General features: G+C 37.4%; 1 protein-coding gene across 1 annotated transcript in view; it reads right to left on the reverse strand.

The window, feature by feature from the left end:
- Window positions 1–21,046, reverse strand: part of Plc21C (Phospholipase C at 21C) — a 125,878-nt gene that overhangs the window by 69,349 nt on the left and 35,483 nt on the right. The window contains 1 exon segment of the mRNA XM_073082927.1: window positions 11,125–11,262. Coding sequence (XP_072939028.1) covers window positions 11,125–11,262 — 138 coding nt within the window.

The raw sequence follows: 21,046 nt of genomic DNA on the forward strand, positions 1-21,046 counted from the left end.
CGTACATAAGGCGATACCGGCGAAATAGAAAATCAGAAGACATATCAAAATCGAATGTTGAAATATCTCTTCAACCGTGTGCAACCTCAAGTGAGCATCACTCGTCGACAGCTACACGAGAGGACAAGAAGGCCGCAATATTTGCACTAAACGTAGGCAAATAGTTGCTCAGCTGGGGCGGGAGAAGTTACGTGTAAGCGACAGCCCTACACGTTAAGGCTGCATCGCGCCAGCCCTACACCGTTCTCACGCTGCATCGTGCTTGCGCTGCATCGGGCCTTCGCGGAACGGCCAACGCTGACGAGGCGCGCAGGTGGCCGTCCCACGCGCGGGTGGCCGTCCCACGTACAGGTGGCCGTCCACCATGGAATCAGTTCACCTCCATCGCGGAAAGTGACTCGACCTATCCCATCAATTTATTTTTTTAATTTCATTTTTGTTAAAACTTGTGTAAAATTTGTGTTAAATTTAAATAAAAATTTAATTTGTTCGCGAAATAGACTGCAATTATTTCCTCGACGCCCAGCTCCCATAACTGGCGCAGTCGAAAGTTCCCGGTTTGTGCGTGTTTCGGACTATCGCAATTAAACGAGGAACCCATAAGTGGCGCAGAACCCATAACTGGCGCAGTCGAAAGTTCCCGGTTTGTGCGTGTTTCGGACTATCGCAATTAAACGAGGAACCCATAAGTGGCGCAGAACCCATAACTGGCGCAATCGAAAGTTCCCGGTTTGTGCGTGTTTCGGACTATCGCTATTAAACGGGAAACCGAACCATTGAACGAGATCCGGACGTCGGGGAACCCTGCTCAGCTCGCTACATCCAAAAATCGATGTGCAAATACGAGATGAAGCTACTTCTTTCCTAATAAGCACCATGAAGTTATAATTCCCCCATCTCCTTTTGTTGCAACCAACTCCAAGGAATATGCATACATGGAGGCAGAATGCCCGAAGGTCGACACCATATTCATATGCAAGCAACAAATGAGCTATCAAACCAGAACATCTCAGGACTGCATCAGCACACTAATTCATTTACAGAAAATAGATGAAACGTGTCACCCCACGCCTATTTTTCTGTCTCAGGAGGCTCTACTGGAGCTTGACGATCAACACTATATACTATCTTTTCAAACCCCCACGAAAGTACAAACGCTATGTGGACAGGAACGCCATCAAATCATCGAGGGTAGTTTCCTTGCTACTATACCGAGAACCTGCAGCATCAGAACAACAGAATTCACTATCACCAACGTCAACGATAAACTCCGTGGACAGCATTTCGAAATACTTACATTCACAAATTCTGAATTATTAGCCTTGTCATCTTCAAGGAATCGAAAAGCTCATTTCAACATAACTGCAATAGATCTTAATAAACTACATGTCATTGAAGACCAAATATCAATGGAAACTTCACCAAAAGTAACCGACGCCACTTCGATGAGTACTTACCATACTACTCTTCCTCTGTACCTGTTAATCCTACTGGGTACAATTGCTCTCGCTATTGCGTACATAAGGCGATACCGGCGAAATAGAAAATCAGAAGACATATCAAAATCGAATGTTGAAATATCTCTTCAACCGTGTGCAACCTCAAGTGAGCATCACTCGTCGACAGCTACACGAGAGGACAAGAAGGCCGCAATATTTGCACTAAACGTAGGCAAATAGTTGCTCAGCTGGGGCGGGAGAAGTTACGTGTAAGCGACAGCCCTACACGTTAAGGCTGCATCGCGCCAGCCCTACACCGTTCTCACGCTGCATCGTGCTTGCGCTGCATCGGGCCTTCGCGGAACGGCCAACGCTGACGAGGCGCGCAGGTGGCCGTCCCACGCGCGGGTGGCCGTCCCACGTACAGGTGGCCGTCCACCATGGAATCAGTTCACCTCCATCGCGGAAAGTGACTCGACCTATCCCATCAATTTATTTTTTTAATTTCATTTTTGTTAAAACTTGTGTAAAATTTGTGTTAAATTTAAATAAAAATTTAATTTGTTCGCGAAATAGACTGCAATTATTTCCTCGACGCCCAGCTCCCATAACTGGCGCAGTCGAAAGTTCCCGGTTTGTGCGTGTTTCGGACTATCGCAATTAAACGAGGAACCCATAAGTGGCGCAGAACCCATAACTGGCGCAGTCGAAAGTTCCCGGTTTGTGCGTGTTTCGGACTATCGCAATTAAACGAGGAACCCATAAGTGGCGCAGAACCCATAACTGGCGCAATCGAAAGTTCCCGGTTTGTGCGTGTTTCGGACTATCGCTATTAAACGGGAAACTGAACCATTGAACGAGATCCGGACGTCGGGGAACCCTGCTCAGCTCGCTACATCCAAAAATCGATGTGCAAATACGAGATGAAGCTACTTCTTTCCTAATAAGCACCATGAAGTTATAATTCCCCCATCTCCTTTTGTTGCAACCAACTCCAAGGAATATGCATACATGGAGGCAGAATGCCCGAAGGTCGACACCATATTCATATGCAAGCAACAAATGAGCTATCAAACCAGAACATCTCAGGACTGCATCAGCACACTAATTCATTTACAGAAAATAGATGAAACGTGTCACCCCACGCCTATTTTTCTGTCTCAGGAGGCTCTACTGGAGCTTGACGATCAACACTATATACTATCTTTTCAAACCCCCACGAAAGTACAAACGCTATGTGGACAGGAACGCCATCAAATCATCGAGGGTAGTTTCCTTGCTACTATACCGAGAACCTGCAGCATCAGAACAACAGAATTCACTATCACCAACGTCAACGATAAACTCCGTGGACAGCATTTCGAAATACTTACATTCACAAATTCTGAATTATTAGCCTTGTCATCTTCAAGGAATCGAAAAGCTCATTTCAACATAACTGCAATAGATCTTAATAAACTACATGTCATTGAAGACCAAATATCAATGGAAACTTCACCAAAAGTAACCGACGCCACTTCGATGAGTACTTACCATACTACTCTTCCTCTGTACCTGTTAATCCTACTGGGTACAATTGCTCTCGCTATTGCGTACATAAGGCGATACCGGCGAAATAGAAAATCAGAAGACATATCAAAATCGAATGTTGAAATATCTCTTCAACCGTGTGCAACCTCAAGTGAGCATCACTCGTCGACAGCTACACGAGAGGACAAGAAGGCCGCAATATTTGCACTAAACGTAGGCAAATAGTTGCTCAGCTGGGGCGGGAGAAGTTACGTGTAAGCGACAGCCCTACACGTTAAGGCTGCATCGCGCCAGCCCTACACCGTTCTCACGCTGCATCGTGCTTGCGCTGCATCGGCCCTTCGCGGAACGGCCAACGCTGACGAGGCGCGCAGGTGGCCGTCCCACGCGCGGGTGGCCGTCCCACGTACAGGTGGCCGTCCACCATGGAATCAGTTCACCTCCATCGCGGAAAGTGACTCGACCTATCCCATCAATTTATTTTTTTAATTTCATTTTTGTTAAAACTTGTGTAAAATTTGTGTTAAATTTAAATAAAAATTTAATTTGTTCGCGAAATAGACTGCAATTATTTCCTCGACGCCCAGCTCCCATAACTAAACTAAAAACATTCCATCACAGACCTGTATTTGTTTTTTAGATACAGGTATGTGCATTCAACACGGCATGTATTTAGATATGAAAGAAAGGAAAAAAGAAAATAAAACTTATAGCACTAAATTAATCCTTTTAATTTTGGATATCCTTTCAACGATATCCAAAATTTTTGAAAAAGTTATCTATAATCGCTTGGATAACTATCTAAAATCTATAAATTTCTTATCTAATAAACAATACGGCTTTCGTCCTAAAACAAATACCCTCGCTGCCACAATTGACCTTATTACAAACATAAAGAATAACATCGATGATAAACGTATAGCTCTTGGTGTTTTCATTGACTTAAAAAAGGCATTCGATACAATCAGCCACGAACTACTCCTCCTAAAATTATATGACATTGGAATCAGAGGGAAAGCTCTTGAAGTATTTCGATCCTATTTATCCAGTAGATATCAAGTCGTTAAAATTAGTGGTGTCGTAAGCAAGCCCGAACCAATAACCTACGGGGTCCCGCAAGGCTCAATATTAGGGCCTTTGTTATTCTTAATCTACATTAATGACATTCATAGCCTAAACTTGAAAGGCGATATAACACTTTATGCAGATGATACCAGTCTATTTTACTTTGGTAACAAAATTGAGTCCATCACAAATCAAGCCCAAGGTGACTTAGATCGTCTTTACTCGTGGTTCCAGGATAACTTACTTACCGTTAACATTTCCAAAACAAATTCTATAATTTTCAGTGCGAAAAATAAAAAATAGAGTGTTACCAACCTCTTACGATTAATGGGAAACCATTAACAGAAGTTGCTACAGAGAAATACTTAGGCCTAATCTTGGATAATCGCCTCACATGGAAACCCCATTTAGAAAAACTACAATCTAAACTATCCTCACTCATGGGCACACTTCGCGGGACATCACGTTGTTTCCCAAAACCAGTTCGTTACATCATATACAACTCCATGGTTAAGCCACATCTTGACTATCTAATAGAGATTTGGGGTTCAGCAGTAAAGACACACCTAAAATCCTTACAAATATCACAAAATAAAGTGATTAAACAACTATTTCATTATAACTATTTAACTCCTACAGATAAAGTATATAAAGATACAAAATTAATGACTCTTCTCCAAACATACAAATATAATACATGTATGCTAGTTCATAAAATCTTAAATAAAAACATACACTCCAAAATATCATTCACTAAAAAAGGACAAATACTTAAACATAAAACTAGACAAAGCAACAACATATGTCTTAGGCCGCCGCGAACTAGTTACGGAAAGAAAAACATATTATATGAAGGAGCGCAGATGTATAATAAACTTCCTAGCGACATTAAACAAATACAATGTTTTGCACTATTTAAAAAAAACACTTAAGTTCCACATCTTGAAGGATTTTGTAAGACACTAAGTAATTATTTATTAAACTCTAAATAAATATATGTTTTAATTAAAAAGTTCCGGTAACACTAAATATGTTAATAATCAATAATTAAACTTAATTCATTATTATATTTTTCCATCACAATTTCTATTTAAACGAGTTCTATCAATGTCTATCTAAACCATACTTAATAAAGTAGAAGCATTTTTGATTTTTACCCACATGTAAATTGTTAAACTGCTAACCGTACCTTGTAATATTCCACTATTCTTATTGTTAATAATGCAAACCTACCTACAATTGTAAAATCTCAAGAATTTTATTTTGTTCCGATGCCTGATGTATTTATTTGAAAATGAACATGTATTTTCTTATGTAAGTGAGTTGTACTCTTTTAGAAAATAAATATCTTAAACCGTAAATTAAAGTTTTTCCTGTTCTTATCCCGCAGAACACAAGGAATAAGGTGCAATTGTCTGTTTTATGTATTTTATTTTAAACTAGCAGCGAGACCCGGCGTTGCTCGGGTTTAAATACATTGCATGTTTAATGGTATAAAAATATTTAAAGATACATTTGAGAGAGCATGTTGCTATTCGGTCCACTAACCGTAACCAACGAACGCCAAACTTCGAGATTGGACATCTGCCAAGTAAAGGATAGTCATAAAACTAGCGAAATACGTGAATGACTAGCGATTTCAAAATATTATACTTTAATTTACACACTATCGAGAATATTACTTTCCCTAGTTAATAAAGGCAGAAAACTAAAAACATTTAACACGGCAAGAATGAAAGAAAGGAAGAAAGAAAATAACTTTTAGCACTAATTATACTTTTTCCAGTAGGTACTTATCTGCATTTCATAAAGAATAGGGTGAAATCGTCTATTTTATGTTTAAGTTCAAATAATTTATAATGTTACTTTGCTTTAATTCTTAATACTTTTAAAAATGTTATTGCTAGTTTTAAAGTTACCCACCCACATTCACAATATATCAAATGTACAGACGGACAATCTTTAAATAGTTTTAATATCACTTCAAAGAATTTACTGCTAAACTTTGTCTTTGAAAGCGCTCGTTACAAGTTTGTTGTTGGCTAAGCGTCCATAAAGCGATCTCTATATTATAAGCGAGTATACAGTTGCAAAGTTACCATTTACCTCAAAGAAGAAAACCGAAGCATTGATATTGTATTACTACAATCCATTCTATGTATATCGAGACATAAGGAGTTAATAGAGATGGACTAAATAGATAAATAAATAAAAACACTACTTAAATAAATAAGACTTTATCACTGCTAATTTGTAGTATCGAAATAGCCTATATCACTGCTATATATACAATACTTACAGATTTAAGACTTTATCACTGCTACGAATTAGACAAAACTACTGACAACTCGTATGTTTAACATAACATCCGTCAAGCCGTTTGGCTTGCAGGGCATGCCAAAGAATAATACATGCATGAATACAAACATACATCATAAAACAAAACATTACCCTCCCCAATCGAGTAAATAAAGATAAAAACAAAGCAAAAAATACATAGAGTTTTATAGCCAAGTCAATTAAATTAATATAAAACGTAACCGTATCATGTCGATGTAGTGTAGCGGAAAGAAAAATAACAAACACGATTCATTTCAATTTGGCCGTTTCGATTGATGAAATACCAACCGTATCCGAAATATATTTGACACAAATGTACGTGAATACGGAATGGAATCCCTGTTAATTAAACCTGCATGTAAAGAGAACGGGAAAATAAACAAACATGTAGTTTTAGTACGGAAACCTAAATATAGAAAGTGTACGTATCAAAATCAAACGCAAGTAAAATTCTACAGTGAAGATTATTTAAATATTTATATGATAATAATAATATTTTCCTTTGATTATACAATGATTAAATAGAAATTCAATCTCATCTGCTTCGTGTAAACCTTTTTTTACAAAAAACCGAAGCGAAGTACTCTTTATCAACATTGATTAAATTAAATTGCAAATAGTCAAAAACAAGTGAATTACGACATCCAAAATAGTTTAAACGTTAAGAAATAAAGTTAAGAACAGAAAATAAAGTTAAAAAAGAAGTAGAACTTAAGAGAGTAGAAGCGTGATTTAAATATTCGTAGGTTAAAGTTAAATAATGTTTACGTTGTATAACGCATGCCTGCATTTGACCAATTTGACCGAATTTCCACTGAATCAACAGTAAATCAATTTGTAGAGACAAATCGCGGACGCCGAATAAAAATATTTATACGCTATCAGTTCCTTCGTAATTTATCATCGTATTGCTTTTCGTTCGGCCATAAATTTTCTATTCATTACAGCGATAAAACCTAACGGCAACAAATTACGGAGTCCCAAAACTCCCGACGCCTATTTAATGTGATCAAAATTTGCAAATGTTTGCGGCGGCCAGCTTTTTGGGGCTATTCAATTTATCGCCTAAACTAGTCCGTTTCTATATATCATCGTAAAATGTCCGATAATTTAGTAAATTCAACGCCGGAACTATCATTAGGCTGACAACCTTTCCGAGGGCTCGTTTGACCTTTTTCCGCCCATTCAAAATCATAGGTATTGTGCGAGATATTCTCATGAAACGTGAATATGTGAATATGTACTCGTAGCTTCCCGTCGCGGCGGCCCACTCGACGTTTTTAATAACAACGTATCTTTGTTAAGCTCTTCTCAATTTTAGCTTCCTTTATATCATTTCGCAATTCAAGCATTGTGCTTTATGCGATTCTGCTTATTGTTGTGATGTTTCCTCTGTATGTATTCCGTTTCAGAGTTGAATAATAAAGTATTTGTAGCCCATTACTGACTCATAATATAGTAAATCATATATTTTATAGAATGGGCGTTTGTGATAAAGTTGTGGACGAAACATCTTCAACATCATGAAACGTACGTACATTCAAAAGAAGTATATAAAAATACAGCAATGCATCATTTTGCTTTTTCCCAGAGAAACACCTTTTGTAAAACCGACGATCTTCTAGAGCAGAATAGATATCTCCCTCCATTCCTGAAAATATTCGGCATACCAACAGGACCGTTCCATATACAACGACTATGCACACTGTCGTAAGACAATACTCGAATAGATTGAGCTATGGAATTGAATATCCTAATGGAATTTTTCCACTGCATGGACATAGTTGGATCAAGCTGCTAGTAAAGATCAGGACTGTACTCTGGTGGATATTCCATTGTAAAATATTTAAAATAATTTTGATGTTATCAAAAAACCAGACAAGTAAGAATTACACTCGCGTGGGAGGGTTCCGTACAAATTTAGGAGTGTAAAAGAAAAACATGTTCTCCCATACGTGTGACGGACGGAGAGTTCCGTTTTATGATTTCTTGCGGAACGCTTAAAAACAAAGAATCACTTCTATCTTTCATATAATAAAGTACCTACGACATATTTGACAATAAACCTAATATTGAATGGAATAAATATTTGAAGGCTCGGACTGGGTAAGGCACATATAATTTCATCAGGCCTTTCGGATCTGCACACATAAGTTATTAACTACAGTTAGAATTTATTTTCTTTTGGGCTTTATCTACAAAAAATAAGGTAAATGCGTAGCAATAAGCTTTCAAGCGACTGTGTTGTTTATAACCTACACATAGATACTAAATACATAGGTACCTACCACTTTGATTCTAATATAACGAGAGATTGGGCCACTAAAACTAGTAAATCATCAATTAAACTGGTATCAAACAATAGAACAAAATCGGTACAGTCCTACTGAATATTATCTAGTGGTACATTTGAAGCTGCATTCCCAAAACAATGAAGACGAATACGTCAATAATTGATCCGAGTTCACAGTCGGTTCAAAACAATGGACATCCATTGTTCAGTCCAGTTCCAGATTTATGGTACAGCTGTTCTGGACACGTTGACAAAAGAGGGGATAGATAGGAGATAGCATCGATACAAGTAAACAGTTTGAAACAGTACACTCAAAATAACCATCATTTCAAGTTCCATGCTTATTTGCACGATGTCTGTTTATGTAGGTAAGATAAATCAATGATACTTACGAGTATGTTCACCGAGCCTATTTTGCAGTAACATAAGCGACAATATGGTGTCTACTAACAATTAATTAAATAATACAAGTCAAACATTGCGAGAAACAGAAAAAATGCTGTCCACACACTTAAAGCTCACTGAATAACACTAAATGATCACAAAGATTTGAGTTCTAGTGACCGCATCATCGTGAGTCGTAGTCAGTCAGTAGTCAGGAAAGAAATCCAAATTCGCCATATTATTCGAACCTACTACTCTATCGTGCAGACCTACCTACACATATCATTACTAGTATGCCACAGTCGTCAAACAACATTAACATGTAGAATTTACGGTGAAATCTGAACAATGAACGCATAAAGAATATTACGGTTTTCTATTTAAAATATCTACATAAACAGTGTTAGTAACCGAGGCTGAAACTCAGGGAACTGTAAGATGAGAATACAAGAATATTATAATGAAAGTACTTTGCAATTAATTTGAATTAAGTACATTCGCATAATAAACGTGCTTGTTAAATAAATAATTAAAATGAGTTCTTATGGTTCTTTAAACCGTAATTTCTCTTTCGTTTATTCGGTGAGTGGATAAATTGGAACAAAAATGAATTATATGGTAACGTTTACCGAAAAAGCCGTATTTTAAAAGTTATGTTAGTATTCATATTTTTCTGAAAAAAAAAAATATATTTTATCGTGAATTCTTACATCAAATCCATCTAGTGAAAAGTGATAGCAAGGTGGTAGAACCAGTATGGCTTTACCGGGAAGATACAAGCCGCCACACCAAATACTAACCATGAATTAATTCTTGCGTTTCAGTGAAAGGCTTGGACCAGAACACAGCAGCCTTTAACAATTGAGTTCTGGTGTCCGAACAAAAAACTTTTATACGTCTATCTATCTGGGTATATTCATTTGTTTATTCGTCTATTGATTTAGTAATGGCACGGAAAAACCTAGCGTAGACAACGTTATTTATTTATTAGCAGCCTGTTTACTTGCCAGTGGCACATGCTGTGTCCATCCTACTGATTTCCCACTTTATATATTTTCGTTCCGTATCCGTTTTCCTTAACATATCATGACAAGATCATAGAGCTATGAAACGTGATAAAGGTACCGATATAGTAAATTACAAAAAGAGCTCATTAGAAATTCATGGTTACTTACTTCAACGGGTGATGAAGAAAAACTTCGCGAGGAAACCTAAACACCTGAGAATGCTTTAAAGAAAACAAAATGTTCCCAAAGGTGTGCGAAATCTACAAATTCGCACTAGGCAAGCGCGCAAACCGACCTGAGAAGTGAGAAGCCGTGCCCATCAGCAGAACAATCATGGTTTGCCAACGACATTAAATGAGACAAAAACCAATCGAAACAATATAACAGTGATTGCCTACAATTAGATATGGTCAATAGCCCGCAACCCGTGAATTGACTCCAATTAAATCACACCGAGACAACACTTGACACTTGCCCGTAGCGCGTTTAATGGGTTCAGCGTTTAGAGGTCGTAATATTTTAGTGTCAAAGAATTGCCTGTACTTAGCTGGTCTAGATACTGAATGATATACAGTAACAGTTATAGTTTTTAGTAGCAGATCATGAAATTACATGACACATTTACGAGCAATTATAACTGACAATATACTTCGATTATGGATCCGTATTGGCTTTTATATTAATTCAAAGATGATAGAATTTTGTAGTTAGAGAAGGGCAACGAATCACATCTGCATATTACTGCTATCTACTAGTTTCATATGATAGAATATGCGTTTACATTAGGAACTCTGAGTCTTTAGGAGTTATATCATATCTGTTATCAACTTCAAGTAGGATACATGCTTTGGATTTAGTGATATTACTCGTACAATTGCAAGCACATATGTATGTCTGCATTATAACAGTGTTAAGCGTTGCTAATAATGCTGATTTAAAGAGATATCTTCTAACATACACCTCACATTGGACTCAAATTTACCAAAAAGAGTAGCTCCGTAACTCCAAAAGTATTGTTATCACAAAGTTCAAGTTGTACTAACTTATGACTCTTTCCTGAGCTTACCTGAGCAATCTCCTTCCTAGTACAGCAGAAGTTGATGAAGGTAACGTTGACGAAGTCCATCCCGTAGCAGACTGTGACCGTTTTCTCTTCCAGCGAGCCCTGAGACCCTATTAGTACCACGTTACGTATTTTTGGATCCTGCAACAACAGAAATCTTTGGTTAGTAATCAAATCAAAATTAATTTACCACCGAAAATACGACCTGCTTGGCTATTAAGTTTAAAAAAATAAGTTAAAAGAAATTTTTGATTAACAAACGTTAATAATTTTTCTAGGCAATAGTTGTCAAATTTAAAAGTTTGGTAGGCAACGTTTGTAAAGATTGATTTTTACTAACGGGCGTAAGTACCTACATAACTTTGAATCACAGTCTCTGCGCTATCACCACAGCATTAACCTGTGGGTTGGTATATAACAATAAACAACAAAACAAACACAAGAAGTTTTATTACATTTTAAAGAGTTAGATTGAAGGTTAATAACAGTAAAGGGACTCAACAATGGAGACGCCTAAGAATTTAAAGCAATGCCACAAACCGATGCGGAAACGCGAATCAAACATAAACGTAACAGTCCAAGGGAAATTGCTGTTTAATAGATTTTATCACACAATCTAACTTTCCAACAATTCTCAACACGAATTACGTAAAAGTAATTTAAGTGTAATTTAGTACAGATTCGCCACTGATTCGTAACCATTATTTCTTTGTGGTATGTTCCTTAAATAACCCTAAGGTTCAAACTCCTTTTTTACGCAATCCTACGCACTATTTGCCTTTAAATAAATAACATCATTTTTATAATTATATTACCTTTGTCATTGTTTATATTACTGTTTTTTTTATTTACTCTTTATTGACCATGTTAAAAACAGTGTGGTACAAAAGGCGGACTTAATGCTAAATAGCATTTTCTCCCAGTCAACCTTAGGGATGTGCAGAAAAATTATGTAAGCCAAACACGCTACGGTCTACCAGACAGTTCACCTGCGCAGGTTTACAGGACATTCCGATGTACCGGAACGGTATTCAGTTTGTTTGCGGTAACATCGATTGAAGACGATGACACGCCGTAAGGTGTCACACGAAAGAATTGATTTTTGATCTTTCTGGTTCAAAAATCTGCCCAGGTCCATTCCCACACACAGTTAAGTGTACCTGCGTAGGCGTACCTTAACAGGTAGACCTCTCCGGAGCACCGTAGTGTGTATGGCAGGCATTAGTCAATTTGTTTCTTTCGTGCGTAAAACGTCATGATGTCTGGTGAAAGTAGGTCAGTCAAAATAGACCCCCTCTTAACAAAATTGTAATAGTACATACTTGTTTTTTTAAATTTCTACTTTTTGATTTTCATAGCTTAATAAATAAACCAGCTTCCTTTATCGTCCAACAACATCATGAAAATCCTAGTATAGTTTTTTGATATACCAACAAACAGACAAAAATAATAAAAAATATTTAAAATAGATAAAAGATAAATGTAGAAGAAAAAATATCGTCTAGCGCGTGTCACTCCCCATCCGCCAGACAGACAACAGACAGCTTAATGTCTGCTCTGTCGAGGAAGCACTATTTTAGACCCAATTTAGACCACCTACAATAAATTACGACCTAGTTTGTAGTCTAGTAAATGACGTAACCGTTAAATTAGCTTTACACTGCAGAGATTTAATCAAAATGGAGTAAATTCATTTTAGGGTTATAAAGGTTTTCAGGGCGAATATATTATATCTTAAGATTAATATAGTTCTTGTGTAGGATAAAATTTTTTGTGTCACGGCCCGTGATCGACACATTTAATGTATGTAAATAAACGGAACTTAAAATGTGTCACATATCTATGCCAGTAATAAAAAATCGAATCGACAAAGTATTTACTTTTATGTGCTTTCATGGATATGCACCAGAGCGAGGTTCAATTCATGCATACTTCCATTGCAAACCCTTATAACTCATTGCTGTCCCAATACTAAACAAGTCTCCTATTAGAGTTTGCAATTATTTGGAATTTGGTGGATTTCTGACATAGTTCAAAGAACCGGCACGATCACATATGTATGTCGCGGAAACGATAACCGGTGGGGCAGATGAGCTCGAATGGCGACCATGAATCGGCAGACGGAGTGTAGGACACCCTCCGACTGTCTCTGTAGTTCCGGGACTAGAATAGGGCTACGGTATCCCCCTACGGTATGCCTATCGTAAGAGGCGACTAGAAGTGGGCTTCCGGGGTTGCGGGCGGCAAGTGTGGGAGCTCAAACCGTCCAGTAAGCGACCCCGGGATGGACGGCGGTATGTGTGGCCGCATACCGTCGTGAACACCAGATGTTGTGGGAGGAGCAAAAATTGCTCTGCCAGGACAGAGCCCGATTGAGGCATCGCGCTTGGAGGACTCCGGTTGCGCTCGGTCGGAGATCCCGGAGTTCTCCAACAAGCGTTGAGGACGACCACCGGGGGGGTTTTAGTGCGGTAAAAATCGCACATAACCCGGCGTCGTTACCACGTCGTCGGGTACCTTTTGAAGGTTTCCCCTTCGTTAAGAAAAAAGAGGACACCCTCCGCCATGCTGGACCTGGATAAGAGTAGCGAAAAACCGAGTGTTGTGGCACACCTTAGAGGAGGCCCATGGCCAGCAGTGGAACGATAAAGGCTAAAGTGTTGATGATAATGGTGCTGCTGAGTTTCACATACGTTTGTGAAGTCTATAAAAAACTCAAAACATACGTTTTAAATATTACTATCCATTAACGTAAGGCAAGTTCCCTTAACGTTCTAGTGAAATTCCAGTGTAACGGGCATTGTATTCATTACCCTGTGATAGGTCGAAATGTTTGCATTGTAAACGTAGATATATTTGTGTCGAAATAGAGGTGTCAGTTGCAGCGATCAGTTGAGCAACCTATGCACTACGCATCTCAATTACCCGTGCGGTAGGCCTACTGTGTTATCTCCGATATAATAACGAGATAAAATAGTAGCAAACATCTATCTATATTTTTATACTAGCAGTAACCGCGTTCGCTTTTTGTTGAATCATAAAAAAATAAAGACTTCTGAATAGTGTAGCTTTCTAATTGTGAAAGAATTTTCATGATCGATCCAGTATTTCCGAAGATTAAGCCCGTACAAACAAACAAACAAACATACAAACTTTACCTCTTTGTAATATTAGTATAGATAAAGGATTAGACCGATTATATTTCTGGGTTTGTTAGAAAAACTAACTCTTCAATACCAATTTCGTTGAACTTTACATTGATTTTAAAACTTGTACTTTAGAAGATTAAAACTTATTTACCCGATTTCTACATAAAGAAAGTAATCTATTACGAGGTCATGCTCACGGGACTTCATAGTATTACTTTGGTTTTAAGTGATAGAAACAACAAAGTAGATGTCCATGGGTGGCAGTGACCGCTAAATGGTAATTTAGTGGATTGTATGTTTGCTATTTTCATATTAGAAAAGTTAGGAAAACCTTTCAACAGGGTTCTATGGAGTTCGGGGTTTTGATTCTACACCAAATCTATACAAAAATTTGAACCAAAACGTTATACCTACCCTATCACATTCACATGACGAAAAACATTTTCCCCAAAATATAAAGGTTTTTTAGAAATTTACGTTACTTCAAATTCTTTATTCGGCTATACAACAGTTGCAATATTTAATCTACTTAAATCAATTGGAAACATGCTATTAATATTCGTTGCGAGCGATGTGCTGATGCATTTCCAAAATACACCCGTATTTACAAACCACGTTTGTCGGTTCAATGAATTCACGAGCGCATTATATTGAAATTTTGAACAAAACATTGCTACATTTTATAATAAAAATAGATAGGTACTGTTTTTAATATCAAAACAAAATCTGGAGCTTGTGCTCCAGCTTGGAGATCACTGAAAACTATGGATACGATTGTAAGTATAGCTCTAGTTTTACTGAGGATAAAATAATAAAATCATCTTATATTAAATACACCTCACATTTTTTTGTTATCAGAAATAATAGTGACTATTCACCCAAAATATTGTACCAACAACGATGCACATGCAGATTTGATGTTGTGCAGATTTCAGTAGTATAATAAAATGTGTAACGCTAAAAATAATAAAAAGCTATATTAATTACCATAAATACAACAAACTGAAAATAAGAATATATTGAGAAAGAGAGAGAGAGAGATCAACTGAGAGTAAGTCTGTGGTATGATTCGTTATATTCAACAGATAAAACTTTAATTTAACAATAAAATGTATTGAAAATTAACACTACATATAGCTACATGTTTTTTTTTTACATGGGGAAATCCTACATGGATAATTTTCAGTCGTGGAGCGAGATAAGGCGTGGCAGGGTGCCACCAGAGTCGAACATAGACTCGTTCAAAATTACCCCTCTGTACGGGATGAAGCTGGATTTACTTAAAGCCATACGTTTTAAAAGTCCGCGCGGGAATACCACAAGCACGATCGAGGCTTTAGTTAATCTAGCACAATGATATAACTTCGTAGTAACCATATTTCCAGACTCAATAGTTCACATAACGTCGCCCACCAACTAAAACTTTCCAACAAAAGTCCACACAACAATAAAACACTAAGCGTAGCTACACGTATCCTAACCTAATTCAGCTGCCTACTTGTTGGTCAATAGCAAGTCGAACAAACTGAAGTTAGTAGTTGAACGCAAACATTGAGACCATACAGTGGGTAAAATAAACAGTTGGAGTGTGACGCGTGCACAAACAGTTGTTCAGCGGCGAATGGGTTACACGAGGCACGAGGTGGATCGATGTAGGAACTAGACGGGGATGGATAGCCTGGCGGTATGAATTTCTGCCTAACGTTGGAGTACGGGATTCAAATCCCAAGAACTGAGATTTTTCGATGTTTTGTGTGAATTTGAAATAAACGTATGCGTCGAAAAAAAGTAGAGATGCCACTTACAGCTAGTAGATTTCTACACGATTTTTGAATCCTGAACCTCGTCTCAGTTTCGTACCACTGAATTACCAGAAAAGCAGTGATAGCCTAGTGGTTAAAAATTCGTCCACACATTCGTGAGGCAGATCAATTCGTGAGATTTAAATTCCATCTCTGATTCTCCAAAGTTATATGCGTTTTAGAAATTATTTATTACTTTCTTAAACCGTAAAGGCAAATATTATAAGATTATGCACGCCTGTGAGTTTAAAAAAGGTTCACCAGGACGTATGAAGTCTACCAACCCATACTTGGCCTGCACCTATATACCTCTCAGTCTGAAAGGCGACCCTTGCCCAACAGTGGGACAGTAACAATACTATCTCACATTTAAAAAGGATTGTCGTAAATCCCTTTTCAACAAGGGCACTGAGGTTTTAATACTTAGAACTTTAAGTAGCTACGTAAGCTACTTAAAGTTACTCGCTTCAAAGACGAAGTTTACATTTCAGATTCCTTCATCTGTCATTCTTTCTGTTTAAACTTTTGGCGCGTTCACTTCGATTTCCCGAAAAAGAAAGTATTTATTTAAGAAAGTGTGTTCTGTTTCTTAACAGGATTCGACAGAAAAGTCTTGGTGATTTACTTTTATCTCAATTTGATTTAGCATACTACCGCTACTAAACCCACCTAAATGCTAAAGCATTAAACAAATTATGTGATCATTGAACACTATTTTAGGGTTCCGTACGAAAAGGATGAAAACGAAACCCCATATTACTAAGTCTTCGCTGTTTAATTACATGGTCTACAAAGATAATAAAAAATAAAAACGGTTGAATAATAAATACCTTAATGAAATGTTTATGGTTCGGAACCCTTCGAGTACAAGTTCGCTTCAAACAAGCACAAAGTTCACCCAACGGTAATTGACCACTCTCATCACAGACATCTTGAATCATTTCGAAGGTCTGGAAACCTACCTAAGGTCGGTAACAGATGTGTTATTACCCCAACGGACGATAAAGTATTACTACATAGTTACATACATTCGACAACGTGTACCCACTACATACATACTACCTATGCAAACGAATCATTACAAAAACCTAACTCGAATATATTCGGCATAAGTAATACAAATTGATAGTGCGTCTCCCGAGAAACCCCACATAGGTACACAACTACACATAGACCGCGTGTTGTATCTCACGTCAAATGCTCTCCCCAGGGGTCCATAAACGAGGTGCGTTCAGTTTATTACTAGTGTGTCTAGAGACAACGGGTATGTATCTGACATATATTATGAGCTATTGTAGCTAAATATATATGTAGGTAAACATAGCATTTGCGAATTCAATTGTGTGTAGTATTTATTTCTTTCGAATCGGTCTCTAACATTTGACATTAACATTTGAGTACGGAACCCTATTACTAAGCCTCTTCTGTCTGGCCGTCTGTCTCTATCTTATGAACCATAATATCTGTTACGGTAAAAAATCATTGTATGTCTATCTAGATAGAAAAACTAAATTGATATATAATAATAATATTTATAATATCTAGATATACAATTGATTTTTCTACAGATTATGTATAATACATAGTGGCCGCTAATAACTACCAATAATATAAAAACACATGAAAATTGGGCGAACGAACCCTCTATGTGCGTGTGCGACTTACACTTGACCAATATTTTTTTCGTAATTCCTGACCGAGGCTTGAACCCGGAGCCCTCCCGGAAGATGGAACGTATCATCTAAATATATAACTCAAAGGTGACTGACTGACATAGTGATCTATCAACACACAGCCCAAACCACTGGACGGATCGGGCTGAAATTTGGCTTGCAGGTAGATGTTATGACGTAGGCATGCGCTAAGAAAGGATTTTGATCAATTCTACCCCCAAGGGGATAAAATAGGGGATGAAAATATTACTTCGTAACGCGAGCGAAGCCGCGAGCAAAAGCTCGTCAAACTATAATACAAGAAGAGCCCACACAAAGCCGCATGGAAACGCGAGTATCGTTATAAAATATTTTTATTGCGCCTACTACATAAATGATAGAGCCAATAAACAGTTTCACAGTGTCCACATTTGTTTGCGAGGGCCCGAAATAAACATTACTTTATCACGGACGCTACCATCTTTCAAGTTTATTGCATTGTTCTAAAATAATCTATGCATTACATTTAGTATTTAAAGGCCGGGGGTCGGGCTTCGGGCGAATTAATCGTTAGACGTTCGACCTTTGGTATTCTCTACTATTGTTGTAAAGATGTTGTTTGTCCGTTTCTTAGAGTATCAGGCAAAAACTCTTATGATATATAGGTATGATATTTTTGCACCTAAATCTAGTATATATTTTATTTTCTTATGGTTGTCAGCGCCGAAGATACAACAAAGAAAACTTACATTCCATTAGAATTTGTATTGAAAGAGGAGGAGGGATAGTTTTAACTCATATAAGCTGGTGGTTAACAAATGAAAGTATCCAAATTTTGCCAACAAAGATCTTCATTTGCCAATCTTTAATAAGCAGCAGATGTTTTTATAATAGTACAGTATAAAAAATTTACTAATATATATCGATATCTAGACTAATATTATAAAGAGGAAAACTTTGTTTGTTTGTTTGGTTGGTTGTAATGAATAGACACAAAAACTACTGGACCGATTTAAAAAAAAATTCACCATTCGAAAGCTACATTATCCACGAGTAACATAGGCTATATTTTATATGAAATATATTTGATAAATAGATTTTGAGGCGGTACAAAATTTGCCGGGTCAGCTAGTATATGATATCGTTGTCCATTGGAATAGAAAACTACGCATAAAATGTGTTTTTGTTATGTAAGAGTTTTTCTTCATTTAATTTAATACTGAGTGAAAAAAATACGCTATAGTCGATCAGCTGCCACTACTAAGAATATGGTATTAGCCACCACGCAGGCGATGCCACGGACGTAAGCTAGTTGTACATAGAAAGGTCTAGCGAAACAATCCCATAGCTAACCCACTAGCTTAAATTAGTTTACGGACCATTAAATTTAGGGGAATGGTCCCGACAAGTTGACTTATAAAGTTCACATTACGTTCTAGATAGATATGTATCCTGTAACGTAAGAATACCCGGAATCCAAATTATCCGCTTCACGGAAATAGCTCTTACAATTTCAATGGAATTTTATACGTAGTTCATGTTACATTCCTAGTTTATCTAGAAAATCGACTTGCGTAGAGTTTTCTGTAAGATAGACATAGTTATTTTTATAATTTTCTTATTTGAAGTTGCAAACGAGCATGCCGTCCACCTGATGGTAAGTGGCTACTGCCGAACATGGACATCTGTAATCAACTCGTTATAAGAGTTCTATCAGACTTCGGTAATAGATGTGTCGCTGCCCCTGAGGACTAAGTTTAAACACCTCGATAACTACACCTCGATCTACCCTTACCACAACCTTCAAACCGGAACAACAGCGTTGAACACTGCTGTTAGCCAGAGACAGGCGATTGTAACTCCGGAGTCGTACCACAGAAGTTACACCATGTTCAACCACATCTAATCGTATTATGTATATTATCACAAAAACTGCTACTAGTGACAAAAATAAGTGTGATTGTAATCTATCGTCACAGATGTTTTTTAGGATTTTATCAGACAAATAATAAACGGAAACAATGTGGACGTTACACCTAATAGCTCCATGTGCGCATAAAGGTAAGCGCTGACCAAAAGCATTCGCGTGTAACACATCTCGGAAGCGAACATTATGTCGATACGAACTGCAATAGGACCACCATAATGTACACACTAAATCGTGACTCGAACTTATAATAAGTTGTTGAGTAGTTAAAACCTAGTAGTAATAGTAGCCTCTCAATAGAGGGGCCCGAGATTCATATACAGACACGCACTGCTGATTTTCAAAGTTATGTGCGTATTACAAATAAATTATCACTTGTTGTAATAGTGAAGAAAAACATGATAAGGAGCCCTGCACACGTACTACCCCGCATTCGTACATTATATACCAATCAGTATCCAGCTTAAAAATCCGTCACTACCCACGTATGAATGGACGTTAATAAACACAAATAATAATATAACACCATCCGGTACCGAGACAATGCCGAGAGAAATGACGTAGACGTTGAAAAACAAACACGTCACGCACGAGGAGCGGAGAGCGGCGCGTGACGCGTTTCCCTAAAAACGTCAAATGGAGATGCTAAAACAAATAATTGCATTGACGTCTTTGCACTTTTTAAAACATATTTACGCAGCTAACAGCATTGGCTGTTACTTTGCGGCAATACTTCTAACAGTGAAAAAAATACTTAGCAACAATCCGCTTTAACTACGATTTATACATAGCAATTTTAAGGAATCCCATCCGTTCTCCATAGGACATACAATACGTTCTCACTTAGGAAGCGTATACCTACACGTTCCCGTGTAATACAGGGCTCGACAGTCACTAATGACAGACAGCGACAGTCGACGACGTCTGTGTCCGTCAAAGCCGATCGTCGACATGTACTGCATTCGTGTGTTACTATCCTTAGTATTCTATTAGAGATTGGTAAAATATTAACGATAACCACTTGCAACCACTTACGCCTTTTATTAATAATCAATCTATGCAATTTTTTTCCAACCAAATATCGATATTTGACAATTTCTAGCAACATAATAATACTCGTATATGCCTTCTTCGATTAAGTATAATGATTGAAATAATGACTAAAACGATTGAGACATACTCTCCTACTACTTACTACCATTGCTTACTATTAGTTACTCAAGGGAGTAAATAATTTCAAAATATTAAGCCACTACACCTCAAAAAGATTACCTCATAAAGTGTCGTACACATTAATCTCCGTTAAGCACCCGGCAGAAATATTTACTGCCGGATCGAATTGACGAACTCGTAAATATTTACGACGCGAGCTATTCCGATGACATCAAACGGGAC

This window comes from Epargyreus clarus, unplaced genomic scaffold, assembly GCF_041222505.1.
Source record: "Epargyreus clarus isolate Ecla_fem2 unplaced genomic scaffold, WU_Ecla_fem_2.2 ptg000018l, whole genome shotgun sequence".
Taxonomy (NCBI): domain Eukaryota; kingdom Metazoa; phylum Arthropoda; class Insecta; order Lepidoptera; family Hesperiidae; genus Epargyreus; species Epargyreus clarus.